The sequence below is a fragment of the Neofelis nebulosa genome, chromosome 16 (assembly GCF_028018385.1).
Source record: "Neofelis nebulosa isolate mNeoNeb1 chromosome 16, mNeoNeb1.pri, whole genome shotgun sequence".
NCBI classification, from domain to species: domain Eukaryota; kingdom Metazoa; phylum Chordata; class Mammalia; order Carnivora; family Felidae; genus Neofelis; species Neofelis nebulosa.
The window spans coordinates 4,832,711-4,860,704 of NC_080797.1; the positions used below are offsets into that span (position 1 = coordinate 4,832,711).

The window sequence follows — 27,994 nt, forward strand, 5'->3', positions numbered from 1 at the left end:
GAGGTCCAGAGAATAGAAAGGAGTGACCACAAATTACTCAGCAGCCTTGACCCTGGTCACCTGATTGGTATGGCAGCCCAGCGTGCTTGCTGGTATCACTCTTGTGTCTGGAGTAGATTAAAGCCATCAGGAAGGGTCTTACAGGAGTCATGCGTCTGATGGGAGCCTTCCTAGCCAACTCCTAACCTGCTTGGTTACCACAGGTATAGATAGAATTTTACTTTCTTTCATAACTGGGTTTTTTTTTTTTTTTCACATTCATTTTCTTTAGCAGACCTCCGAGAAATGTGGGCAGTGATTTTCAGGAAGACAGAACATTTTAATAATGTTCTCAGTAGGATTTGATATGAATTTTAAGGTAGTCCTTTGACCCACTCTGGACAGATTTTGCAGTAAGTTTGTTGTAAGACATTGGTTTTGGTCATTACTGCCAAGTTACCAGGCACTGAAGCATTTATAGGTGGTGTGGGAACAAAGTGAAAGCGGGGCCAAAGCAGTGAGAAGGGTGATCCCACAGCCTTCCTAAGGCCAGAATGACAGTGGGAATCCTAGTTACCTGCTAAGCTGCTTCCTTGTGTCTGATTTAAGTCACTCTCCTGTAGTACATTTAAACCAATATACTCTTGCTTTCAATTCACATGGATAGCGACCACTTGTCTTTTCCTTTATGCTGTCTAGGAAGGTCATACTTTTGGCTCTGCATCTCAACTGAATTCATTTTTGAAAATTTTGATCATCAGGGTACCTATGTGGCTCAGCCGGTTAAGCGTCCAACTCTTGATTTTCAGCTCAGATCATGATCTCATGGTTCATGAGTTTGAGCCCCGCATTGGCCTCTGTGCTGATGGCACAGAGCCTGCTTGGGATTCTCTCTCTCTCTCTCTCTCTCTCTCTCTCTCTCTCTCTCTGCCCCTTCCCTACGTATGCTGTCTCCCTCTTTCTCTCAAAGTAAATAAATAAACTTAAAAAAAATCTTGGTCATCTAGAAAAACTTCTCTGAGTAATCCAGATTGCTACCATATCTGGGTTTTTGCACCACAGTGATACTCATTATTATGTGTGTTGAATATGCACCTAAGTTATCTAGGGACTCATATTTTATTGACACTTTTGATCATTTATTTATTTTGGCTCTTCACATGATTATACAGGCAGCCATCACATCTGGAAACATAGGCTAATAGCTTATTGATATTACATTGGAGTATATAGAATAATATTCTCTTTGTCTCCAGACTTGATAGGCACCCTGTAGTTTTCCTAGGGAGAAGGGTATATCTCACTCTTGCATGGCATACCCATTACCCGATGTGTGTTCTGTGAATATATGGTATATCGGCATTAGTGCTGAAAAAAATCCTTGTGGGCTAATGATACTAATACTTTGGATTTGTATTCTTGATAACATCAAGGAGAAGTAATGATATAGTGTAGTCTATTTGGGAGTATAGCCACTGTCATTCTTTGCATAGACCTGGAAAAGTAGGTTTATGTTAGGTGGATCAGGAGCTTTCTAAGATCCTTCTATGACCTGGCATTAGGGAAAGGTTAGAAAGAAAGGAAGGTGACCCTCAGATTTCTTCCAAAACAGACTTCCCTGATAGGCAACAACTTTGTAGTCTTAAAGTATTTTTATAGACTTAAAAGTGAATGCTACTTCTTAATGGCAGGTTGAGTGTAATTGTTTGATAGCCTTGTGATTATTCTAGCTTTGACACCGCTTTAGGAGAAAGAGGAAAGACCAGTCTAAGAATGCTGTTTGCAAAGTACCCTGTGCTCTTTATTTCCTTTGCAGTAGGGTAGGATAGACAATAATTACAGAAGGAAATGACCAAAGACTTCACATTTTGTGCCTCTCTTCAGTCGTTCCGTAGCATCAGGACATGATCACTCTTCACTTATGATTTTCGTGTGGACCTCCCGGCTCTTTACCCGCAGCTTGTTGACCTGGGACTCAGCAATGTCAGCGCGTTCCTCGGCCTCCTCCAGCTCGTGCTGGAGCTTGCGGAATTTAGATAGATTTGTGTTGGATTGTTCCTCCTGAGAATGAAAATGGAATTGTAAGGAATCCCCACTGTGCATCTTTCTAGACCCTGTAGATCTAAGGGAAGAAAGGACTTGGCATGTATGGAGAACTTAAAATACTCAGCAGGGAACCTTGTTGTCTTACTGCCTCCTGGATTTTGGTTATTATTGAAGTGAACATTATGATTTATTTGGGGCTTGGTGTCCCACAAATAATTGCAACCCTATTTTTGCAATGAAAACATATTAAAAGATGTGCACCACAAGTAAAGCAGAAAAAATATATAAGAGCAGAGCAGGCAAGAATACTGAAGTCCTGCTTCTTGTCAATGCTTTCTATAAGGTGACTGTAGGCTCTAGATAGATATTCTTTATATAGATATAAAGATAGATATTCTTTACCATATAAAGGATGAATTTCTTAATAGTGTCTTTAAATTGAAATAAATGTTGAATTTTATATATCATTTTGGAACATTTCAAAACAATCATTTTTTTGTCCTGTTTTGGATGTAATGATTCTACTGACAGATTCGCTAATATTAAGTAATCCTTACACTGAAGGAATTAAGCCTATTTAATCATGATGGACAATCCCCTTAATAAAATAAGGTTTCGGCGAGTTAGTTATTTATCTTTGCTGTAACTACATTCATGAGTAAAACTGCCTTTAGTTCCATGCTGCCCTCCCCCCCCCCACCCCCCCGCCTTCTCTCTTGGACAGGTTTTGGTATGAGGGTTATGTGAGCTTCTTAAAATGATCTGGAAAGCTTTCCATCTTTTCCCATGCTCTGGAATGGCTTACATAGCTCAGGGATTATCTGTTACTTGAAATTTTGAAAGACCTATCTGGACCTGAGTCCATTTTCAGAAGTAAATGGACTTTTATAGCCTCCTATAAAAATCATCAATTTTTAAAAAAATCATCAATTTCTGTAAGATTTCAACTTTGTTGACAGATTTATATTTTACGTAAAAAATAATTTTCTGATTGTGTGGTTTGTCTCTTTTCTCATTTATTTCTTTATTTTTCAGTAATCTTTTCATCTAACATGGGGCTCAAACTCATTACTCTTGAGATCAAGAGTCTCATGCTCTTCTGACTGAGCCTGCCAGGCATGCCCCCCCTTTCTCATTTCTAATGTGTTTGTATTTTCTTTCTCTTTTTCCTTGATTAAGCTAGTTATAAGTGTATTTATTTTATTAACTCCCCAGAAATGATCAGATATTACTGAAACTATCAAATTAGAAAATAGCATACTCTAATTTATCAATGTCTACCTTTATCTTTAACAATATTTCTTTCATTATTATTTGTAATTTCTTTATTGGACTTTCAGTTTATTTATTTGTTTTTCTTTTGATTCATAAAGCAATGAATTGTCCTCCAAAGACAACTTTGACTACATTCTTTAGGTTTGTAAAAGTAGCATCCTCTTTGAAGTTTTATTTATGATTAATAAGTATTCAGTAATTATGTTTTTTCTTTCCAATTTAACCCAAGATTATTTAGGAAAGTTAGTGTTTTAAGCATTTAAGCATTTGGGAATTTGTGTTTATATTTTCCTGTCACTTTACAATTTTATCACACTATGGCTAGAGAATGTGAGCTGCGTTATTTCTACTTTGAAATTTTTTGAGGTTTCTTTGTGTATAGAAAATTTATTTTATTTAATTTAAATGTTTTAATGTTTATTTATATTTGAGAGAGAGAGACAGTGCAAGCAGTGGAAGGGCAGAGAAAAAGAGGGAGACAGTATTTGAAACAGGCTCTAGGCTCTGAGCTGTCAGCACAGATTCCGATGCGGGACTCATGAGCCATGAGATCATGACCTGAGCAGAAGTCGGATGCTTAACCAACTGAGCCACCCGACTGAGCACCCAGAAAATTTACTTTTTTTTTTTTATAAATTTTTTTTTCAACCTTTTTTTAAATTTATTTTTGGGACAGAGAGAGACAGAGCATGAACGGGGGAGGGGCAGAGAGAGAGGGAGACACAGAATCGGAAACAGGCTCCAGGCTCCGAGCCATCAGCCCAGATCCTGACGCGGGGCTCGAACTCACGGACCGCGAGATCGTGACCTGGCTGAAGTCGGACGCTTAACCGACTGCGCCACCCAGGCGCCCCATAGAAAATTTACTTTTAAAATCAAGCCATTAACATTACAAAATTCACAAATGTTTTTAAGGAGTACAAGTCTTCTAAAAAGCAAATGGCTTATTTACTACTGGGAATAGTAAACCTTAATTATTAGCTTTTCTTAATAAGGGACCTCTCTCTTCCCTACCATCTTAAGGATACTTACAGCCTCTTCAGCTTGTCTCTTGTAAGATTTCACTTTGGCCTGAAGTTTGTCTACCAAATCCTGAAGCCTGAGAATATTTTTCCGATCTTCTTCCGTCTGAAAGATTATAAAAACCACAGGGCCTTACTTCAAAACCACTTGACCATTGTATCGTTGTATATGAATGTTTCACGTATGTATGGGAAGCACTTAGCTGATAAAAACTTCTGGTGTACCTGGTAAGTGAGTTCCTTCACTCTCCTCTCATGTTTGCGCAGACCTTTCACGGCATCAGCGTTGCGCTTTTGTTCACTCTCAACCTCTCCTTCCAGCTCACGCACCTACAAATAAGTAGGCTCTTAAGAACTTTGAACTAATAAGGCACCAGGAGTAAATGGAAGTAGACAGAGATTGAGAGACCTACCCTGGCCTCCAGTTTCTGGATCTGCTTCTTCCCGCCCTTCAGGGCCAGCTGCTCAGCCTCGTCCAGACGGTGCTGAAGGTCCTTCACCGTCTGCTCCAGGTTCTTCTTCATCCGCTCCAGGTGGGCGCTGGTGTCCTGCTCCTTCTTCAGCTCCTCGGCCATCATGGCCGCCTGTTAGCAGTGAAACAAAACCGGTTGAGAGCTGGGCTGGCGCATCAGGGTTCGAGTTCGAGCACCACCGTGTTGCCCTCTGCTCACATCCGTGATGGCCTTCTTGGCCTTCTCTTCTGCGTTGCGGGCTTCCTGGACAATGTCTTCCATCTCTCCCTGGATCTGGGAGATGTCTGTCTCCAGCTTCTTCTTGGTGTTGATCAGGCTGGTGTTCTGTTAAAATAACAAATTTAGAAATATTTAGTATATGAGAGCAAAGTTGGGATGCCAGACTTCTAATGAACTCACAGGCTAGTTAATTAAGTAATTAGTATCCCTCCTTGTTCAATAAGTTATCTGAGATGACAATATATTTTTGAACGACAATCAACTTCGGATGTCACAGTACAGATAAATATTACTAACCCACAAATATTAAATGTTTTAAACGTTATCCTCCATAAAACACTGTGAGTACATTCTTAGATAAAGCTACGATATGAGCAAGAATTTCATTTTCATTCCTTTGTATTTTTCACTCTTCTGTTATACTCACTTGGGTGTGGAGGAGCTGGACGCGCTCACTGGCGTCCAGGAGCTCCTGTTCTGCGATTTTCCTGCTCCTCTCCGTCTGCTCCAGGGTCGCCCGCAGCTCCTCGATCTCAGCCTGCAGCAGGTTGGCCCTGCGCTCCACCATGGCCAGCTGCTCCTTCAGGTCCTCCTGGCCCCGGAGCGCGTCGTCCAGGTGCAGCTGGGTGTCCTGTGGAATGAACGATTGTTGAGACACCTCGTTCTCAGGGCTGCAGTCTCCCCAAGCCCCTTGGGGCCCTTTTTCGAACCCACTTACTTTGAGGATGCCCTGGGTGTTCCTGTAGTTCCTCAGGGCCTCTGCAGCCATGCGGTTGGCGTGGTTCAGCTGGATTTCCATTTCATTGAGGTCTCCCTCCATCTTCTTCTTGAGCCTGATGGCGTCATTCCTGCTCCTGATCTCAGCATCCAGCATGGTCTGCATCGACTCCACGACTCTGATGTGGTTTCTCTTCAGCTGGTCAATTTCCTCATCCTTTTCAGCGATTTTCCTGTCTACTTCAGACTTGACTTGGTTCAACTCCAGCTGGATGCGCAGGATCTTTCCCTCTTCGTGTTCAAGAGATGCCTTTAATGACAGCAAGTGGTGACGTTAGCAGGGAATGGAAGCATCTGAAAGTTGATCTGCACACCTTTCCTTCCATGAATTTTGTGCTGCTTATTTTTTTAATTCAACCTATGTGGACGTGCCTAAGTATTTTCTGACCTTATTTGTTTGTAATGCACCATTTGACCTATACCTCTGCTTCCTCTAAAGCAGCCTGGAGTTCACACTTCTCTTGTTCCACTTGCTTCTTTATCTTCTCCAGTTCATGGATACGTTTCCCTCCTTCTGCAATCTGCTCCGTAAGGTCAGAAATCTCCTCTGTTGTTTGGGTTAAAGACAGGTAGAGATTTAATCAGACAGAGGACATAAGAGAGAGGTTCCTCCAGGCATGGATGTTGCTGAAAGTGAAAGGGACTCACGCTGCAAGTTTTTGTTCTCCCGTTTCAAAGTTTCTAGCTGATCCAGGGATTCCTCGTAGGCATTCTTCATCTTGAACAGCTCAGTGCCGAGAGAGCGGGCCTCCTTCTGGGAGGCCTCGAGCTCAGCGTGGGTCTCCTCATACTTCTGTTTCCACTCTGCCAGGATCTGAGAAACCGGGAGTGGTTATCTGCTGTCAAGTACCAAGGAAGACAGCGGAGAGCAGAGGCTGCAGCACAAGGTACCTTGTCGAAGTTCCTCTGCTTCTTGTCCAGGGCCGCGCAGGCCGCGTTTGTTCTCTCCACGTCGAGCATGAGGTCCTCCACTTCGTTCTGGAGCCGCTGCTTCGTCTTCTCCAGGGAGGCACATTTGGCGTTCACCGCTTCTACGTGCTCCTCGGCCGCCTGCAGCCGCTGGGCCAGCTTCTTCCTTGAAGATTATATATGTTTGTAGGGAGGAGTGAACCAAAGCAAGAGACAGGAACTGTTACCACACTGAAGAGTGATGGAAACTTCATATTAACAATATGCATGTATTCATTCAACAAATATTGATGAGCTCCTTCTATGAACCAGACACTGGATACGTAGCAGTGAGCAAGACAAAAGAACAAAAAAGAAGGTCCCTGCCTCATGAAGCTTCCAAATGAGTGCAAGACAGAAAGGATAAGGGAGCGAGAGTATGCACAATAACATCTTGCAGATATAAGTGCGATGAAGAAAAGTAAAATAGAGTAAGGGTTGGGCAGTTATTCTAGATATTCAGGGAAGACCTCTCTGAGGAGGTAGCATTTGAGTCAAGATCTCAAAAGTCAGAGTGAGCTGGAGGGAGATCTGGGGGGAGAGCATTCCAGCAGAGGGACCAGCAAGTATAGAGCCTCGAAGCCGCAACGAACTTGGTGTGCTTGACAGACAGTAATAAGGCCTAGTTATCTGTATAATTATTTGTTACTCATTCCTCAAGCACAGGAGGGCAGGTATCATGTTTGCTTTACTCGTGTCTCATTCTCAGGGCCTGATAGCACCCGGCAAACAGGAGCTAATTAATGAACGTTTATGGGCGACTTCACGGAGGGTTGGATCTTTCGGGGTCAATGTGCAAAGCTTTCTGCACATTCTCTCATATCTGCACACGTACTTGGCCTCCTCCAGCTCCTCTGTGCGCTGGATGGCGTCCGTCTCGTATTTGGTCCTCCACTGGGCCACCTCGGTGTTGGCCTTGGACAGCGCCCTCTGCAGCTCGGCCTTGGACTCCTGCTCCTCCTCGTACTGTTCCCGCAGCAGGTCACAGTCGTGGCGGGAGGACTGCAGGGCGTGGGCCAGCGCGTTCTTGGCCTGTGGAGATAGTTACAGCTTCCTTTTATTGGATATTTAATGTTTAATTCTTGAGTTTCAAACCCTTTAAAAGTTGGTGTAACGGACTCCAGTTAGGGTTAGGTCATACGACAAAAATGAGTCTGACAGTATTATTATTTACCTTTATCTCCTCTTCCAGCTGCCTCTTTAACTCCTCAATCTGTTGTGTGAATGCTTGTTTGCCTCGGGATAGCTGAGACACCAGAGCCTCTTTCTCATCCAGCTGTCGAGAAAATTCACCTGATCCACAAAAGAAATGGCACCATTTTTAAAAGTGAAGAAACAATTTTACAAGCCCATATTAGAAGTGAATTTTAACCCTTAACTCCCCTCCCCCCACCCCCTGCATTGAGTGCTCAAATGATTGAATTTTCTGCTGGCATCTTCATGCTTAATGTCAAATTTCTGATTTTTATGAGGAAACTTACATATTGATCTGAATGTATAAATACAGCTGAAATTCTTTTTGTTCTCTACCATAACTAAATCTCTCTGGGTATATAATATTGTGCCAAGTCTGGTTATGGGAGCCAGGGTACTGAATTCTACATGATCGCTGTTTCATCAGACTTTTGAGACACGGGCTTATTATGCATTCCCCATTCAGGAATTTGGTTCACTTTGGGGCGCCTGGATGGCTCAGTCAATTTAGCATTGGACTTTAGCTCAGGTCACGATCTCACGGTTCGTGGGTCCCAGCCCCGCATCGGGCTCTGCGCCGACAACTCAGAGCCCGGAGCCCGCTTCGGATTCTGTGTCTCCCTCTCTCTCTGCCCCTTCCCCACTCATGCTTTTCTCTCTCTCTCTCAAAAATAAATAAACATAAAAAACCTTTGTTTTAAATAAAGGAATTTGGTTCACTTTGATGTATAGAAACAGAAGCTCAGCCTGTAACAGGAGTCCCAGGCCCCAGGCGACAGTGACTCCTAATCCCAGGCAGCCCCTCCGTGCGGCCAGCCACCCTATGCTTGTCTGGAGCAGAGCTTGATCCGCTCCTATTGAAGTCTTTGTCTCTAGCGTTGTCCCCGAGTGACCTTGCAAGTAGGTCGAGAGTCTGAACCATTCCGTGAACCACACATGTTCGCAGTTTTTATTAGGCTCTCACGTTACCAAATCGGTTGTTCCAACCGCACCATCTCCATTCTCAGTGCCCAGAAGAGGAGAGAATTACCGGATTCGGTCTGCAGGCGTCCCCTCTGGGTCGTCAGGTCATTGATCAGCCGCTGCTGCTCTTCCTCCTTTGACTTCAGCTCACTCACTTGATCCTCCAGCGTGCGGCACATTTTCTCTAGGTTGCCCTGTGAGAAGAAGTAAAAGCAGGAAACGAACATTTTAATATCATTTTGCTGTTGCTAAAATTTCTTATAAGACAGAAAAGTACCTATTTTGACGTAAAATCAGTCAAATTCTTGTATGTCCAATGTGATGCGTAAGAATTCTTTTTGTTATGTTATGATTGCTCTGTGAAGTTGAGAAAATACTTTGGGATTTTTATTTATTTATTTTTATTTTATTATGAATTTTTTAAAGTTTATTTATTTATGAGACAGAGAGAGACAGAGTGTGAGCGGGGGAGGGGCAGAGAGAAAGGGAGACACAGAATCTGAAGCAGGCTCCAGGCTCCGAGCTGTCGGCACAGAGCCCGATGCGGGGCTGGAACCCACCAGCTGTGAGATCATGACCTGAGCTGAAGTCGGATGCTTAACCGACTGAGCCGCCCAGGCGCCCCCTACATTGGGATTTTTAAAGAGCTAACTGTGAAGCTCCATGCACTATTAATATAATAAATTTGAATAAGTAAATTAATATAATAAATAATATGCTTTAAATGTAAGATTCTTGTAAGAACTGTATGGTGTATTCTTCTAAAAGCATGTATTCAAATACTTGACTGCCTTTATGTACAATGAAACTTGGCTTATTGGGTGCTTGAGAATATTGGAGACCTGTGTTCTCCAGCTGGACCCTGTGAGAACATAGGTGACCTACGTTCAAAAGCTGGTCCTGTCATTTATTAATGGTGTAATGGGGCCAATGTGCTTAACTTCTTCGAATTTCAGTTTCTTCATATGTTAATTGCAAATAATAGAGATACTAGTTTCTTTCTTGCTTACCTCCTAGATTACTGTAAAAAACAAAGGACATAATGTGTGTAAAGTACCATGTGCAAACTATGCTGCATACATAAAGGATTATTTCATTGATGACAAATTGCCAGGTTCTAATACCTTGGCCTTGGAGACAGTCTCCATGTTACTGGCCAGGTCGTCGATCTCCATCTTCAACTCGCTCTTCTCCTTCTCCAGCTTCTGCTTGACCCTCTGTAGGTTGTCTATCTGCTCCCCCAGCTCGGCCATGCTGTCCGCGTGCTTCTTCCTCAGGGTGGCCGCCGTGGCTTCGTGCTGCAGGGTGGCCTCCTCCAGGTCCCTGCGCATCTTCTGGAACTCGGCCTCCCGCTTCTTGTTCATCTCGATCTGGGCGGAAGTGGCCCCGCCGGCTTCTTCCAGCCGCTCGCTGATCTCCTCCAGTTCCCGGGAGAGGTCCGAGCGCTGCTTCTCTGCTTTGGCCCGGGAGGCCCTCTCTGCCTCGATTTCCTCCTCTAGCTCCTCGATGCGGGCCTGGGGGTGGTGAAAAGCATGCACTTAGCTTCTCTGTGTGGTAACTGTGCCTCTTTGAGCCAGACTTTTAGAAATACCAACTTACTTGCAGCTCCTTGATCTTCTTCTGCAGCTGAATGCCCAGGGCCTGCTCATCTTCAATCTTGCTTTGCAGATTGCTGATTTCAAACTCTTTCCTTTTTGGAAAGTTGCAAAAAATAACAATTGAGTGTATACCCACCACCAAAAGCAAGTTCATAAACAGTTCTTCCACGCTTACTTTTTGAGCTTCTCATCAAGTTGTTGTTTTTCATTCTCAATGTCCATTATGGACTCCTGGGCCAACTTGAGGTCACCTTCCAGTTTCCTCTTGGCCCTTTCCAGGTCCATGCGGAGTTTCTTTTCTTGCTCCAAGGACCCTTCAAGCTAAATATAAATCATGTTTAGTGTAAAGGAATGCTTAGCTTCCTTTCGAAGAAAATAATTTCTTCAATAATCCTGGACTTACGTCATCTACTTGCTGCTCGAGCTTGGTCTTAGCTTTGGTCAACGTATTGACCTTGTCCTCTTCTGCCTGTAGGTCATCCAGGGTCTGCTGGTGGGCCTCCTGGAGGGCCTTCTTCTCCTTGGTCAGCTTAGCGATGGTTTCGTCCAGGCCTGCCATCTCTTCCGTGAGGTTTTTCACCTTGAAAAATTAAAGAAGAAATGGTATCTGCTCTAAAGCAGGTTTACTAGGCTGGTGGAACCTTGATATGGTAGAACAGAATGTGATTCATACCTTGTTCTCTGTGGCATGCTTCTCCTTTTCAACCTTGGCCAGGGTCAGCTCAAGGTCGTCAATGTCTTTCTTGAGCTCTGAACACTCGTCCTCCAGTTTCCTCTTCTTGGCCGTCAGCTCGGCGTTGATCTCCTCCTCATCCTCAGCTCTCTCAGTCACCTCCTTGATCTTGGCCTCCAGCTGGATTTTCGTTTTGATCAGCTGATCGCACCTTTCCTCTGCATCAGCTAAGCCTTCAGCTTCCTAGAGTTGGAAACAAAATCAAAATTGGAAAGAAAGAATGAAATATTTCACAGCGATAACAATGTTAATCTCTGCTGTTGGATCTTTGGCTTTAAAAAATATGAACCACCTCCTGTATGCAATCCAGGATACATTGCGGGAAAACCAAAATGAATCAGATTTTATCCTGTTCCTTCAGAAGAGTGTATTCTCTGGTAGATTAGAAAGCCTACCCCCAAAAAGCTACCATGAATTTAGAAAGCAGTTAGTGACAGAAGAGATCCAAGAAGTTCTATTAGAGGTGGTTTCCTTGAATGAAGTGGCATTTGAGTTGAGCCTTGAGAAGTGGGTAGGATTTGATTTTGTAGAAATCAAGTCATTGGGGGATGGAGCAGGAGGAGAGAAAGCATTCCAGTGAGCGTTTCAGGAGGCAGCTGCTAATTAACTGGTTCCCTTTGTAGAACTGGAAGATGATCTTGGTTATGATGTTCTACATTCAAGTTAGGGCATAAAGTAATCAAGGAATTCTTGGCAACCTGCTATGTCTCCAATTAAGAGGGTTGGGAGTGAACAGGATATGAGTGACAAATTGATATACACATTCATCAGGAGACTCCATATCAGCCTTTGAATCCACAAAAGAGTAAAATGTGCTGCATGTACCATGTAGTGAATGTCGTGTGTAGGACAAATTCTTAGTAAATCTCTAGGGACAACAGAAGAGCATTCCGGATAGATCTGAAGGGGGTGGGCACAGAAGACAGCTCTTTTTCCTTCTGTGATCAAGAAGAAAGAGTTATTACACTGCCTACACTTGACAGAAGAAACCAATTTTAATCAACAGGAGAAATATATGATTTCGTGATGAGTAAATTATACCAGACCAATTCAGTTCACTCCGAAATGAAAGGCAGTCTCATAAATTACATTTCAGAGTTGATGGAGGCTGTTCTGAAATGACTGGTGCGGGAGTGAACAGCGAGTAGGCTGGAGGGAGGAGAGGGCTGTGGTGGGGGGGTGGGGGGGTGGGCAGAGCATCTTGGGTGCTGACACAGCAATCCAGGTGTGACGTGATGAGACACAGCCTGTGCAGATGGATTGGAAAGAATGGACCCGAGTTGTGGAGATCAGTGACAAACAAGAATTCCCTAAAATGTGTTATAGAATTCCTGACATTTGCCAGCTGTATGTATTGTGATTTAAGACTCATGGACATCCATGAGTTTAAGGAAGTTTCAGAGATTAAAAAAAAAAAAAAATCAACTCTGTACATGCTATCCTCCCCTTAATATTTCATTTGTGATAGTTTTATGTTAAAATCACTTCCAAGGACTGTCTTCAAAATTTTTAGAAAAGAAGTAATAAATCCTGTAGTTTGATGAAATTGTGGAGGATGGGTGACAGTGGTCTGTTTTACCTTCTTGCTCCTGGTTTGGGATGATGAAAGGATGTATGGACTTTACTGGAACCATCAGAGTGCACTGACCTTCTTCCCCCAGTGAGTGTCCCCACACCGACTACCCAACTCTTGCCACTTGCGGCCACTCGCATCCCGATTGCAGCACCTATAGCGTGTCACCACCACTTACAGCCTGAACTTGGAGCTGCAGGTCATTTTTTTCTTTCAACAGTGACACCATCTTTTCCTCTAGTTCCTTCCTCTTCGCCTCTGACTTGGCGAGTTCGTCTTTGGTTTTCTGAAACTCCTCCTTCATGGTGGCCATCTCCTTCTCGGTCTCCGCGCTCTTGAGGAGGGGCTTGATCTTGAAGAAGAGTTTCATCCAGGGCCAGTGCTTGACGTTCATGAAGGCGCGGATGTTGTACTGGATGCAGAAGAGGGCTTCTCTGAAATGTAATTGGTGCAAGTTAGATACTGTGTGGATGAAGAAATGAGATGAAGTCTTGGCAGTGAGAGCTGGAGGTTCTGTCCCACCCTGTTCCTTGCCTACCTTCAGAAGCACAGATGGAAGAAATTCTACTTTGGGATGATGGTCAAGGACGTGTTAATCACTCACCTCTCTTCATCAGGGCCTCTCCAACTTTTGGTGTACCTAAGAATCATCTGAAGGACTTGTAAAATACTAGTTCCTGAGCCTTATCCCCAGAGATTCAGAGTCAGAGGATCTGAGATGGGGGTCTGAAAATTTGCATTTTTAATAAGTTTGCAAAAGACACCGATGATTCAGGTCTAAGGACCACCCTTTAAGAACTGCTGTATACCAGTGCTTCTCAGGCTTTGCCACTGGAACACCACGAAGAGCAGTGAAGGGGAGCTAGACCCCTGAGGGATGTGGGTGTGGAACAAAGGGCTTCATTAAAGAAGAATTTCTGTGAAAATCTCTGGTTTTATGTATTTTAATGTTGTGTGAATTTTGCACTCTACTCTGTAATATTCTCACATTTAAAAAATCCTAAATTATTTAAAAAATGAATTACCTTTATATATAAGCAATTAACTTCCCAAATACATACATATGTGTGTGTATGTGTGTATGTATATATATATATATATATATATATATATATATATATATATATATATATAGTGGTTTATAAGCAAACCTATTATTTTTAATAAAATAGAATACAGTATAAGGTATTAACATAACTACAGGTGATAGAAATAAAATTTGTTTCATGTAAATTACATATATATTTACACACACGTGTATGAATGTGCATGTGCCAGTATAAATGCATTTCTCAACATGGGCCCTGTTCACACGCATTCTGCAGTTTGAGACACCTGGTTCTTTGCACTTAGAATTCTGACCCTGCATCAAATCAGATCACCAGAAAGCTATGTATCTTGGTGACATTGTATTAACTTACTGAAAAAAATCTTTCACAGATAAATGTCCTTAATGTTTTAAATCATAACAGCTTGATAATAGAAATAATCAGATGGAAGAAGTGGTTTCTACATCTTGCATAAAAATCACTGTGGAGGGGCACCTGGGTGTCTCAGTCGGTTAAACATCCGACTTCAGCTCAGGTCATAAACTCACGGTTCATGAGTTCAAGCTCCAAGTCGGGCTCTGTGCTATCAGTTCGGAGCCCACTTCAGATCCTCTATCCCCACCCCCCCCAGCCCCTCCTCCATGCTCTTTCTCTCTCTCTCAAAAATAAATATTTTTTAAAAATCGCTGTTGATTTTTGCTTCAGCAACTTTGGGACAAATTGAAAGCCCTAAACTCGGGTGCAAAAAAAAAAAAAAAAAAAAAAAAAAAAAATCACTGTTGAAAATACTGTCTGCTGTTCAGTTCAATGTGTCTAATTTAATGATCTACCCACTAAATTCACACTGGTTTATTTTTACACTGCTGTATTTTCTCTTGTTAGGTGAGAGCTATCCACACTTTATGCCCCCCCTTTTACCCTGAACACTCAGAATATGTTTCATGGTGATGACCCCTACCTGAAGAGTCAGTATAGGACTCTTACTCATTCTTGCTGACATCAGTGGCCTTATCATATCTGAGTCTTAAGCCACCTCAAATGTGTTTCTGAAGCAGAAAGATGTGAATAAATAAATAATTTATATTTATACCTTCTCTCCACCATCCTCTGGTACTCCACTCTGGCCAAGAAGCCTCTGCACCTGGCCTGGGTTCGGGTAATCAGCTGGGCCAGCTTGTCATCTCGCATCTCCTCTAGAAGCCCCAGAAGACCAGCTTTGAAAAAGACCTGTGGGGGGGAGGAGGATATGCAGATCAGAAACTGTACATAAACTTCAAAGGGACACGGATAGCATCGGGTGGGCTTTAGAGACCATTACCTTGGTGTGACCAAATTTATACTGGGTGTGGTCAATGTCGATGGATGCAAGGAGCTTCTCAGAAGCCTTCTTGCTGTCAATGAACTGCCCTTCAGGGATTGCACTTGCATTTAATACCTTGTATCTGTTTAAGTAAATAATAGGGTTTTTTTTAAGGTGGTTTATGATGACACTAATAGCAGATAAACATTAAATGACCTATTTAGAAAATTGGAGCTTTAAAAAAAAGTATTCTCCTTTGTTCACAGGAAGGACTTCCTATACGTAGTTGGTCAAACTAGCATCAACTGTCTCTTTTTACCCCATTTCGCCTTCCTGCACAGCTGTAGCTTTCCTTTCTGCCTCATCAGACCTTGTTCTCAGGAAAGGATTCTGTGATCTTATTCACACCAAGATGTAGATGACCAATAAAATGTAACATGTAACCAGCTCCCTGGAGCTGCTGCCAGCCCATTATCCCCTTGGCCTCTTGTTTGACTCCCAAGATGGACTTCTCTAGGGACGAGAAAGTTGCTGAGGAGCTGGTATGGTGAATGTTCTGGGAAACCTTGTGAAACTGGTGTGTGAGACAGAAAGATGAAGATAGGAAGTGACAGAAAAGGACCCACTGGGAGATATATACCTGCATGGGGGAGTTCCTAACTCAGACACCAATAACCATGTGACTTTGAGCAAGTAGCTTAATCTCCTTAAGGCTCAAGTTCATTCATCTATAAAAGGAGGTGTTGATAGGACTTACCTCTACCGACGTTTTGTAAAGATTAAATGAGATGACCCAAACAGATTTACACATTAAAAAATGATAGTTCTCATAATTATTGAAGTTAGTGTATATATCTGTGGGCTAAGCCAGGAGCTTGGTAAAGCCCATGAAAAGTCTGGAGTATAAAATATGTGGTCTAGATTATAAAGGTGTTTTGAGGCTTATCACTTTTCACTCTTTTTTTGTGGCAAATCAAAAATAACAAATAGAGACATATTTTTCACTAAATTGTTTTGCTTGCATAAGTATATTTATATTAAACTTTAAGATACACCGTAATTAGGAGAGCCTGACCTCTGTTTGAAGTCTGCATAAAGGATTCTGCTGGGGAATCCCTTCCTGCAGATGCGGATGCCTTCCAGCACTCCGTTACACCTCAGCTGGTGCAGGACAAGTTCATGCTCCATGGCCCCTACAAATATACATATTTATTCCACTGTGGAGATCTTTTTTGAAGGGAGGTGTGGCAGTCATGCTTTTTGCTTTCATTCTAGAGCTTCTTACCAGGAGTTTTGGTTTCATTAGGGATGATACACCGCACAAAATGAGGATGTGTGCTCCTGAGGTTGGTCATCAGCTTGTTCAAATTCTCCTGTGAAATCGGGAAAAATCCTGTTATCTCCAACTTTAATATGGTTATGAGTATTTGGCGGTGTCTATAAAATCAATGCCTATGGCTGAGTTGAATGACCAGCAGGAATCATTTTCATGTAAGGTAACACCTTGCCATGCTTCTCCTGACATGCAGGTTTCTCCTTAGTCCCTCTTTCTCCACTTGAGTTAGCAGGAGTTACACAGCCTGACACATGATCTTTTTCAAGCAAAGTCCTACTTCCTCCCTGGTCCATGGCTTTCCATAAACATTTATAAGGCCATTGCCTTCCCATACTAGCCTTCCCATACTGGTTTCACTTTCTCCTCCCAAACTCTCCATATTCTCCAGTGAGTACATGCATGCCTACATCATGATGGGGCTTTTTCTCATAAATATATCTGCCCTTTCAGGGCAGAAAGATTAGCTAAAGGGGAACAATCTACCAGTAGTAATCGAGGATTGACTGGACTAAGAACAAGGATGCCATATTAAGTTCCTTCTAAGCTAGCTGCTAGATTTTCCTTAGTTTCACTGATGATTTAGTCTCTCTGAGTACATGTCATTGCTTAGTTTCACGACTTGACTAGATTATGAATGGTAGAGTATTCCGTTTTACAAAATTTCCTGTCAAATATTCGGCTTTACTTGGCTTGTCATGAAAGACGAGCTAATGATTTCTCAGTAATTTGAACCTCTTCTCTCCAAAGATCGATGAACAGAAGCCATTAATCAGTGTCAGTCTTTTCCTAAGTGACTTGTGGAAAGAAGAGTCTGTGCCTTGAAAAAACAGATTTTCCTAAAGCAACTGGGGAGTGTGAGACCCAGTTTTGTCCTTACTCGGAAAAGGGCAGACACTGTCTGGAAAGAGGAGCCCTTCTTCTTGCCACCTTTCTTGGCTCCGCCACTCGCCTCTGGAGAGAAAATAAGGGAAGGTGTCACTCAAGTGTACTTTTGAATTGGCAGGGCTGTTTCGTGCTTATTTATTGCCGACTTCTGCACACATCAAGGGGAACACTTTGGGGGACACTGCTGGCCTCTCTGTTGGAGACTGAGTGACTCTTACCTGTCAACTAAGCTTGCATCCACTCTTCTGTGATTTTTTTTTTCTACATTTTAAGGTGAAATGAAGGGATTCACTTCACTGTATCATAAAGATGGATCCTTAATGTTAGGACACTTGGGGGACACAGTAACTTCAAAAATCATCAGTGGAAGCTAGTCTAGACAGGGAGAGCTCTGTCACTCCATTGTCTTAAATATTCCTAGATACTCAATATCCAGTAGATGTGAAGGAAGAAGCAGGAGAGAATCCAAGAAACTGAGGCTTTTCATTGGTTGAGATCCTAATAGTTCCTCTCTGACCATTTGCAGTAAGGCCTCTGTCAGTGCTGGAGTGAGACACACATGTATGACTGCAATGCAGCCTATTTACTCAAAATGTGGAAGAGCAATGGGTCTGGCCCTGCCATCCTGAAACTGGCCTTGAGCTAACATCGCTTTTTGTAATACCTAGAGAAAGTGTTACAGTTTTTGAGCATTACCTGCGTCAGCCGTTTGAGCTCCAGAGAAGAGGTAAGCTAGAGTTTTCATTGAAGACTTCTGGTACAGACCGACCACAGTCTCATTCAGTGGGTCCTTGTTCTTGTCCAGCCAGCCAGTTATGTTGTAGTCCACGGTGCCAGCGTAGTGTATCAGAGAGAAGTGGGCCTCGGCCTTGCCTTTGACCACCTTGGGCTTCTGGAAGTTGGCGGACTTTCCAATATGCTGCTCGTACAGCTTGTTCTTGAAGGAGGTGTCTGTGGCCTTGGGGAACATGCACTCTTCCTCCAGGATGGAGAAAATGCCCATAGGCTGGATTAAAGCAAAGCAAAATGCGTGTAAGGTACACGTGAGCTGCAGCAGTGAGCCGCAGAGTAGACAAGACGAGGTTACTGAGTGGACAGATCAGGACACCTTCTCGATGAGCTCGATGCAGGCAGCCAGGTCCATCCCGAAGTCGATGAACGTCCACTCGATGCCCTCCTTCTTGTACTCCTCCTGCTCCAGCACGAACATGTGGTGGTTGAAGAACTGTTGCAGTTTCTCGTTGGTGAAGTTGATGCACAGCTGCTCCAGGCTGTTGAACTAGGGCGTTGCAAACACCAAAGAGCTCAAGTGAATTTGGGAAACCCAGGGGGAATTCGGCAGAGCAGACACGAAGCGGAGGGGCCTTAACAGGGCCGCTTACTCCAACAACTCACATCAAAGATCTCAAAGCCGGCGATGTCCAGGACCCCGATGAAGTACTGTCTGGGCTGCTTGGTGTCCAGCTGCTGGTTGATGCGGGTGACCATCCACAGGAACATCTTCTCGTAGACGGCCTTGGCCAGGGCACCCACTGCATTGTACACCTTGAAAAACAAAAATATGTCTCTTGAGGTTATCAGAGGACTGTAAAAATGCTCAATTCCTGTTGACGAATTTGAATTATGCACCTACCTGCTCTACAGTCTGGCCTTTGGTGACGAACTCATTGCCGACCTTGACCCTAGGGTAACAGAGGGCTTTGAGCAGGTCAGCAGAGTTCAGACTCTGGAGATAGGCTGCCTTGTCAGCAACTGAAAGCAAGAAAGGGTAGAACAATGTTATTATGGCCCAAAGCGACCTACTTGCTCAAAAAAAGTTTTTTTAATCTATAGACATTTTATGCAGTGTTTTCAGAATATCTTTTTGAGCATTCTTGCCCATTTTTTTCCCACTGAGTTCAAGACTTTATGGGTAGTGTGCCCTAAAAAACTTCATTAATGTTAGGAAACATCTATCTAATATGAGGCTTCACATAGTATATTATCTGGGTATGCTTTAAAACTCAATTCTTAAAAATGAATTTGTCTTCCTAGACAAATGCAAGGGTAACAAGTTTAAGAATGTGATTTTCAAACAAAAATAAAATCAGGTGGTTGACTTGGTTGATACCTTCGGTGCCATCTGGCTCGGCCTGCTCCTCACGCTGCTTCTGCTTGAACTTCATGTTCCCATAATGCATCACGGCACCCGTGAGCTTGTAGATGGAGACTTTCTCTTCATTAGTAAAGCCCAAAATATCAATAGCACTCTGCCGACATAACCAATAAGATAACTGTTAGGTTATGATCTACACACTTACTATGCATTGTTCACATTCTGATTCCTGACTCGTTGGTCAAACTCTCAGTGCTAATGGGGGTGCAAGGAACTCTTTAGAGTGGGTGTATGGGGAGTTGGTCAACCAAAGGCCAGCACTGAACATAGCCTCTAAGATTCAAAAAGTAAACTTAAGGGAAAGAACAAAATAGTAAATTTAAAGGACTTGTTATTTTGAGAAGTGGTATGGATCTCATTAAGTGGATTTCAAAAAAAGTGGTTTAGGTAAATTCAGAAATGACAGGTTTTTAAAAGGCAAAGTAAAATGTTGTGGGACACATCTTAATCCTTTTGGTTGGCTCTGGGTGGCATATCCATGCTTGTCTTTGAACCCTCTTTTGCTATTTCTACAAGAATCTGAATATTTATCTGGAGGGACCATAGCTTCTAACCCAACATCATTCTGATTTTCTTGCGTTCCACTTACATCGGTTGCCATCAGTTCTTCCTGATCATCAATGCTAGCCACACTGATCTCCCCTTGACTGACAAATGGGTAATCATATGGGTTGGTGGTGATCAGAAGCATTTCTGTGTATGTGAAACAGAGAAAAGGTAAGCAGAATTATCCCCTTCACTAAAACAAGAGATGTCTAGATAAATTCTAAGACACTGTATAAAGCCAAAGAAGATTATCCCATACTGGGAAAAGTTATATCTGTAAGAATGGTCAGCACAGCACTGACTCTTTAAAATCCAGAACTGGAAACAACCTAAATATCCTTAAAAGGGTATGGTTAAGTAAATAATGCTTATCTCTACCATATAACACTATGCAACCATTAGAAATAATAATGTGCAGCTGCGGTTGGTGATGTGGAAAAAACCATGATACGTTATTATTCAATGAAAAAAGTACATCACAGGAGAGTATGAAACTGTGATTCCAGTTATTGTATGTATGTGTTTCTGTATTCAAGGTGCATATACAGAAAATTACTAGAACAGTGTCCACCCAAGTGTTCACAGTGGTTATTTCATAGTGATAGGATTTGAGGGTGTTATCCTCAGTTTTTCTTTTGGATTTTTATCATAAGCACACGTAAAATTACAAAGCTATTTTCAAACTCCAGATGATAAACCTGACAAAATTCAGTCATGGAATACGAGGTTGGACCACGCATGGAGGGTGCTGGTGTAATCATTCTCGAAAGGGATCATGACATTTCTTACCAATTAGTTCTGGTTTCTTGTTTGATGTGATCTGATAAAAAATGTGATAGCTCCTTTCAGCCTTAAGCTGGAAAGTAACTCTGGACTTCTCTAACAGATCTGGAAGTAAACAAATGACAAGCGGAGCAGTGCAAAACTTCACGCGAGATGCGAATTTTACTTTGGGTTCACCTTATATAGGTTATAAGCAACAGAAATGACCGCAAAGGAGATCCAGGCACTTACATGTTTCAATATCAGCAGAAGCCAGTTTTCCCGTAGTGCCAAAGTGGATTCTAATGAATTTACCCTTGAAAGGAAAACTAATATTACTACTTTGTTTTTCAATCATATCAAATCTTCAAGAAACTCAAAACACTTGGAATGCTAATGTGTTAATATTTAGAAACTTTTTTTAGTGTTTATTTTTGAAAGAGAGAGTGTGTGCAAGCAAGTGGGGGAGGGGCAGAGAGGGAGGGAGACACAGAATCCAAAGCAGGCTCCAGGCTCTGAGCTGTCAGCACAGAGCCCAATGAGGGGTTGAATCCATGAGCTGTGAAATCGTGACCTGAGCTGAAGTTGGATGCTTAACCAACTGAGCCACCCAGGTGCCCCTATCTTTCATTGTAAAATTGTGAATAATTGGAGGTAATGACCAGAGAAGAAAGAACTCAGATATATGGTGGTCACATCTTTTTAGATGGGACTTGGATCCATGTTATGTGCTCAGAGGGAAAGGAAAGATTCGTGCTGCAATATAATGTGAATGGAAAAGATTCAGAGAATGTCTTCACAAGCATCCCATGAATGTTGACCATACTAGTGACCAAGAGACTCACAAAGCGAGAGGAGTTGTCGTTCCTCACGGTCTTGGCGTTGCCAAAGGCCTCCAGTAGGGGGTTGGCGCTGATGATTTGATCTTCCAGAGTCCCCTGCAAAGGCAAGCACGGTCCTCACCTCCGGGGCTCCAGACTTCCTGAGAGCCCTGACATCTTGAGTCTGACCCCAGACCCACCTGCATTTTGCCAGCTTCCTCCTTCTTCTTCTCTCCAGTGACCGCAATTGTTGCAAAGTACTGGATGACACGCTTGGTGTTCACGGTCTTCCCTGCCCCGGATTCTCCGCTGCCAAATAAAAGCTAAGTCAGAGGAGGTTCCAAACGTGGCAACTGTCACAGCCATGAGAAGAGAGCATAAAATTTGCTTACGTGATCAGGATTGATTGATTCTCTCGGTCTATAAAAGAGAAATTATAGACATTTAATACTGGGGTTTTTTTGTTTCTTGGTTTTGTATATTTGTAAGCAGTAAGTAAAATGGAACACACTTAGTGTTTTTCAGACTGGCCTCTGCGATCCCTGGGGCTTCATGAGCCTGAGGCCTCCGGTATCCCTTTCGTGTACCCCAGTCCCTCCCTGCACCCCACCACTGACTTTAGCATATGTGCAACCATTTAAACAGAACACTGCAAACAAGCACCAGATCTTGTCTTTTTCATATTCGACCACTAAGGAAATATTAAAAGTGGACTTGAGTCTTCACTTGGGTTCAGATGACAACTCCAGCAGCAACGTATTTATTGTAGGTGCAAGAAACAGTATGTGGGATGGGGTAAATATAGCGCAGAAGTATAGCTTTGGAAGTAATCATGGCTTTAGTCATATTTGGGGGGAAAGGTTTGTTCTACTGTTTTACTCTCCCAAGATGAATTCTCTAAACCCTTTCCCCAAGTATCTTAGATTGGGCTAGCCGAGACAGTATTCTAGGAAGAAGATTCATGGTGTAGCTGTTTTAATACCAAACACACTGTGTTCAGATTGGTTCTGGGCAAAGGGCAAGAGAATTTACGCCTCCTGTGATGTAGAGAGGGTATTCATTGGTCATAGTTTCTGATGTTGAGGATAAGGCCACAGTGGCAGATTTTACTCTTCTGGTTTTTGGCTCTTGGTAATGGAAACACAGTCTGTGTATGTGATTGTGTGTGTGTGTGTGTGTGTGTACATACATGTAAACAGTGTTTTATAATTTTTGCTCAAGTTTTTCTAGTTTCTGAGTCACTCAAAAGTCAGTTCTCTAACTATGGCCAACCTCTGTTGACTTTTAAAAGTTTAAGAGATCATTATCTATTATGTAATGTTAGGGATTGCAAGTTGTCTTTTACACCTTCTCTTTTCCGGACTGTCTCCAGCTCAACCAAAGGGCTCAGAGACTGTGTTGAGATGGTTAGAGTCTCTTTCTCTTATTGTTCTGCTCTGAAAAGATTATGAACATACAAAGCATTCAACTCACCTGTCAGCATGAACTGATAGGCGTTGTCGGAGATGGAGAAGATGTGGGGTGGGGCCTCCTGGCGCTTCTTGCCTCGGTAGGCGGTCACCACCTCGGGGTTGTATACCGGCAGCCACTTGTAGGGGTTGACGGTGACACAGAAGAGGCCCGAGTAGGTCTATTCAAGGGAATAAAAAAGAGCAGCTGTCCAAAGGCTTCTCCTGCTAGGTGTGCATTTCACTTAGAAGAAATCTGACCCAAAGGAGCACTTTAAGTAAGTACCCTACATTTCTCAAAGGCATTGGCATGAAAACTAGTTGGAAGTTTCAATAATGAGATAGTAAAATCCATGAGGGGAGGGATCCCAATTTAGAATTTTTACTATTCCTTTTGGGACTTATCACAAGACTTTCACATAGCAGGAGCTCCAAAGGTTGGTTTTGTTTTGTTTCTTCATGTGTAGGATGAGACATTTTTTACTCTGTTTTAGGAAATATGCATAGATTTCCTTTGCAGCATTAAGATAGTTCAAATTCATGAAAAAGGAAGTTTGGACACACCCGAAGTGCCCAACACTATGGAAGCAGTTAGGTGAACTACAGGAAATCTTCTAAAGACAGTGGGATGCAGGCATTTAAAAAGGCATTTAAAAATGCATGAATGGGGGCACCTGGGTGGCTCAGTTGGTTGGGCAGCTGACTTCAGCTCAGGTCATGATCTCACGGTTTGTGAGTTCGAGCCCCGCGTCAGTCTCTGTGCTGACAGCTCAGAGCCTGGAGCCTGCTTCAGGTTCTGTGTCCCTCCCCCCCTCTCCCCCTCCCCCACTTGCATTCTCTCTCTCTGTCTCAAAGGTAAAGAACATTAAAAAAAAATTAAAAAATGCATGAACGTGTTTAGCAATATGGGGGAAACATTTGCAAATTTCTATGAAGCTCTAAAGAAACAGGACACAGAATGGTGTGAATACATTATGACCAAACAGGGAGATTTTTCAAAAACTTGGACAGGTGGTGTAAGACAGGCACTGGCCAGTCAGCATGGACACTGGCCCTGAGCAGCAGGTGCACCTGTGCAGGTGTCATCCAGCTGCATAGCAGCACTGGCTGAAGCACACAAAAATGTCAGTGTGATATAGTAAGTTCAGTTCTGCAATGTTTACTGGGCATGTATCATGTGCCAGACCTCTGCAGGGCACAGGAGCAAAACCTGAATGAGATGCCATTCCTTGGGGAGCTCTGGGTTTCCAGTCCACATAGGGGACAGACATGTGAATGGATGGCGGTGGAAACCCAAGGTCAGTGCTGTGGCTGGGGCAGAGACCATAGGACAGAATGTCCTGCTCTGCCGGGGGAAGGTGGAGAGGTTAACTCGAGGAGGTGGCATTCATGTAGAAGGGACCAGAACACACGGATACTGGTTGCTGTTATTTTGGAGGAGTGTAACTGCGTGAAATTTGGTCCTTAAAACATTTTTATGTGTTGAGACATAAGTTTATCATTTCCCTCTGGATGATTCTACAACTAGGGTGGGGGGGAGTGGTAGAAATGTAGGCACATGGCTGAGCCATAAACAGTAGCTGCTGCATTGTTGTTCAAGGGACATGTGGCAAACCCAGTGCACATGGATGGTGGCCTTGCCTGGCTTTGGATGGGAAGACGGAGAATGAAGTCTGGTTGTTGGGTTGTGCCTTACGATAGCAATAGTGAGCCTTTTAATTAGTTAACTAACTGATGTACTAACGAGTTAACTTGTGTGCGAACTAGTTACGCTACTAGTGAAAACGAAACGGGTCACTACTTTTGACCCATTTATACTAGAGTGGAAGCAGTAGACTGGCAGGTCGGTGGTGATGGCGATAAAGACCACTTGGGGCTGGGGCAGGGGGTGCTCACGTAGATCATCCAGGCTGCGTAACGCTCTTTGAGGTTGTACAGCACGGCGGGCTCGTGCAGGTGCGTCATCATGGCCATGTCCTCGATCTTGTCGTATTTGGGAGGGTTCATGGGGTAGACTTGATCATCTTTCACTGTCAGAGTCTGGTAGGTAGGACGGATAACTTTTTGTCAATTGAGTGACCAAACCAAAAATCATCAATCACGTGTGGCCAGCTCCATGGACTCTACTTACCGCTCCCGCTTCAGTCTTCACCGTCACCTTCCCTGCTTCTCTGCTCTGGATAGTCCCTTTGACAAAGGATTCCTTGGGCTCCGCCACAAACACAGATGTCTTGGCATCGAAGGGCCTATTCTGGGCCTCAATGCGCTCCTTTTCAGACTTTCGGAGGTACGGAGCTGCCTCCCCAAAAATGGCCATTTCCTGGTCTGAACTCATGGCTGCTGAGCTCAGAGATCCTAAAGGAGACGGGGCATTTCACATTAGAGATTCTGGACTGCCATGTGTGTCAGTAGATCTCTATGCACTGATGATATTTCATGGAGAATCCACTGTTTGGAAATTTCACCAGGCAGGTCCACTGTGCACCATACTATAGTTACTGGAACAAACATAATCACAAGGTCTCAGATGTATCGAGGGTCACTGTGTAACCATCACGGTACCCAGGGCTTTACACGCGTTATTTTCTCCCATCCTCCAACACTAGCATTCTAATCAGGGAGCTGAGTGTAGTCTCTGCATGCTGCTGAGGGGCTTGTGACCTCGGGGAAGGCACTTGATCTTTCTGAGCCTCAGTGTCTCCCTCTTTAGAACAGGGATTACATCTGCCTTTCTTAATTCACAGCCTGTGAGATACACTACAGACACCTTGGGGAAAAAGGTCAAGTGATGACTCAGAAAGCAGTTTGAAATAGCGCAGGCTACCATTTAGATGTAAAATGTCATTTATTGCAATGTAATACAATTCCATTTCTTGTCCTGTAATGTAAGAGAACTTTACTTCCTCCTTTAGATTTTCAGCCAGAAGCGCTCAAGGTCAGTGGTTTGGGGGATGATAATTTTGTTTACCTCTTTTTCTCTAGTTGTGTGCTTATTAGAGTTTGTCTAACATAATTTCTTTGCGTATTAAATCCAGTTAATCCATTAACCTAACTGAGGATAAAAGCCATAGCAAATGTTATCCTCATTTTTAAAAATTATTTTTAATTTATTTCACTGAAGTTTAGTTGACCCTCGATGTTATTATTGTCCTCATTCTTCTACACTGAAGGACTCCCTTGGCCCTTTCAGATCTCCTTCTGGAGAATGCAGGCTTGGACTGCTCTATTCTGTTACCTGCCGATTGCCAGCCGCATCAGTAGAATGAACGGTTTGGCAAAGAATGTTACTGCAGTCATTACAGGATCAGGTTACTCGAAACTCATTTTGATCAGCTATCCACCAGGGTCTTCCTTCAGAAATGCGGTGGACAGTAGTAGTAGAAAGGGCACAGAAATACCTTCATGTGTGTAACAAAAGATTCACAGTATCTTAATTTCATGCAACACTCAGCACTGGGCACGGTAACTTCTTAAAAGTTTTCATGAAGTTTAAAGGAAGCATTTTCCTAGGTTCCTTCTTTCTTATATGTTAGAGATCATGTTTACTTAATGAACTCTAATAGCAGGATACATTTTTATTAAATTTGAGATTTTTAGCAAGAGAATCTTAGTGGAGATTTTCCCCCCTACGGAATATTCTATTAGCAAACTAGCAATTCCATTAGCAATTTTCTTGCCAAAATGTCACCCCACCAATGATTGCTTGCATCCCAAATGACTATATGTGCATTGTCCGCTCCTTCCCTCTTTCTCCAGCACCTTTCCTGAAGTACACTTGTTAAGGTATTTACTGAGACCAGCACTTTCTCAAAGGTTGCTAAGTGACACAGATCCATCCCAGAGGCTCTCACATTCCCCTCTAGGGACTGGTTAGTCTGAATCTTACCTTGTTAGCAAGTGGAGATGTAGCCTGGAAGCAAGACAGTTCTGTAAAAAAAAAAAAAAAAAAAAGGAAAGAAACACTTCATTAGTTAACATGCACACACACAATCCTATCTGCAGTATTGCTTTCTATTGTAAACAGCAGGCAACAAAGCCATGGATGTGAAGCATGTAGTATCCGAAGGAGCAGTACCGAGCTAGCAGCTGCAGCCGACACAGGGCAGCAGGCAGCGTGGCCAGTGTCCCTCTTGAAAGCCCGTTCCCTGTTCCCACTTACCTTGAGCTTTTTAAAGCAGGCCAGTCAGCCTCATTCCAAGGGCTCTTTTATATGGAGAGCTATGGAAACAATGCAGCTGCCTGTTCTTTCTTAAGTCAAAAGGAATTGTTTGGCAGAAAAGTCTTGGCAATCTTGCGCCCCTGCATAATTCTCATTCATATTAAGAATGGTTGGATATAATTAGAAATATTTTTCTTATTGAGTATGTGGATAAATCTCCTATGGATAATTTGAGAAGATGATCTGAAAGGAAGGTTCAGGCTGGTGGATAAAGGCAGTGACCAGGCAGCCAGAATAACTGGCCTCTCTCATAAATTCCTCCTGGCCTTGCTGGGCATGACACTCAGGTTTGCTTGCGCCAGTTTTCATATTCCGCATATTCGATGATAGAAATAAAGTACAAATGTTTATTTTGACTTTGCGACGGTTAATTTTCACCTGTTGGTCTTTCCTTCCCAGCCTGGCAAAATCAAGTTGTGTGTCTTCGACAATTTAAAAAGAAGGAAGGTCCTGTCCTAGTGCTGGTGTCCTTGTAGTTTGCGGGAATACCCTTGTTCTTTCACTGTTTTCTTTTTGCCCAAACTCATCCTCCCTACAGCACATTGTTTCCTGCCCACATACTCATTGGACTTGCCTGCAGTAAAAATGGTTGAATGTTTTTTAGTAGTAAAAGGTGTTTTGGGGACTACTTCCCAACATTTTCCATGTCAGCACAGCCAGAAAATGATGATAT

The 27,994-nt window shown here is 43.0% G+C and overlaps 1 protein-coding gene and 1 long non-coding RNA gene across 2 annotated transcripts; one reads left to right on the top strand and one right to left on the bottom strand.

Annotated features, from left to right (window-relative positions):
- On the top strand, positions 1-13,155 carry LOC131498441 (uncharacterized). Its single transcript, XR_009255427.1, has 2 exons — positions 1-203; positions 12,837-13,155. It is a non-coding gene; the product is annotated as an uncharacterized LOC131498441 (long non-coding RNA).
- Positions 1,754-27,234, bottom strand: LOC131498440 (myosin-2). Its single transcript, XM_058705732.1, has 40 exons — positions 27,178-27,234; positions 26,989-27,029; positions 25,234-25,457; positions 24,999-25,142; positions 23,128-23,284; positions 22,047-22,074; positions 21,855-21,963; positions 21,679-21,771; positions 21,086-21,149; positions 20,861-20,959; positions 20,115-20,218; positions 19,481-19,619; positions 19,004-19,122; positions 18,766-18,915; positions 18,479-18,649; positions 18,067-18,376; positions 17,363-17,436; positions 16,435-16,522; positions 16,225-16,342; positions 15,168-15,291; positions 14,940-15,076; positions 12,979-13,234; positions 11,168-11,410; positions 10,898-11,074; positions 10,670-10,815; positions 10,496-10,586; positions 10,021-10,410; positions 8,964-9,090; positions 7,914-8,032; positions 7,575-7,771; positions 6,683-6,866; positions 6,440-6,605; positions 6,214-6,338; positions 5,733-6,041; positions 5,442-5,645; positions 4,994-5,119; positions 4,736-4,906; positions 4,548-4,652; positions 4,333-4,428; positions 1,754-2,040 (listed from the first exon to the last, which is right to left on the bottom strand). The coding sequence occupies exons 3-40, from the start codon at positions 25,435-25,437 to the stop codon at positions 1,888-1,890; spliced, it is 5,817 nt and encodes a 1,938-aa protein (XP_058561715.1). The 5' UTR covers positions 25,438-25,457; positions 26,989-27,029; positions 27,178-27,234; the 3' UTR covers positions 1,754-1,887.
- Between the last annotated feature and the right edge of the window lie 760 nt (positions 27,235-27,994).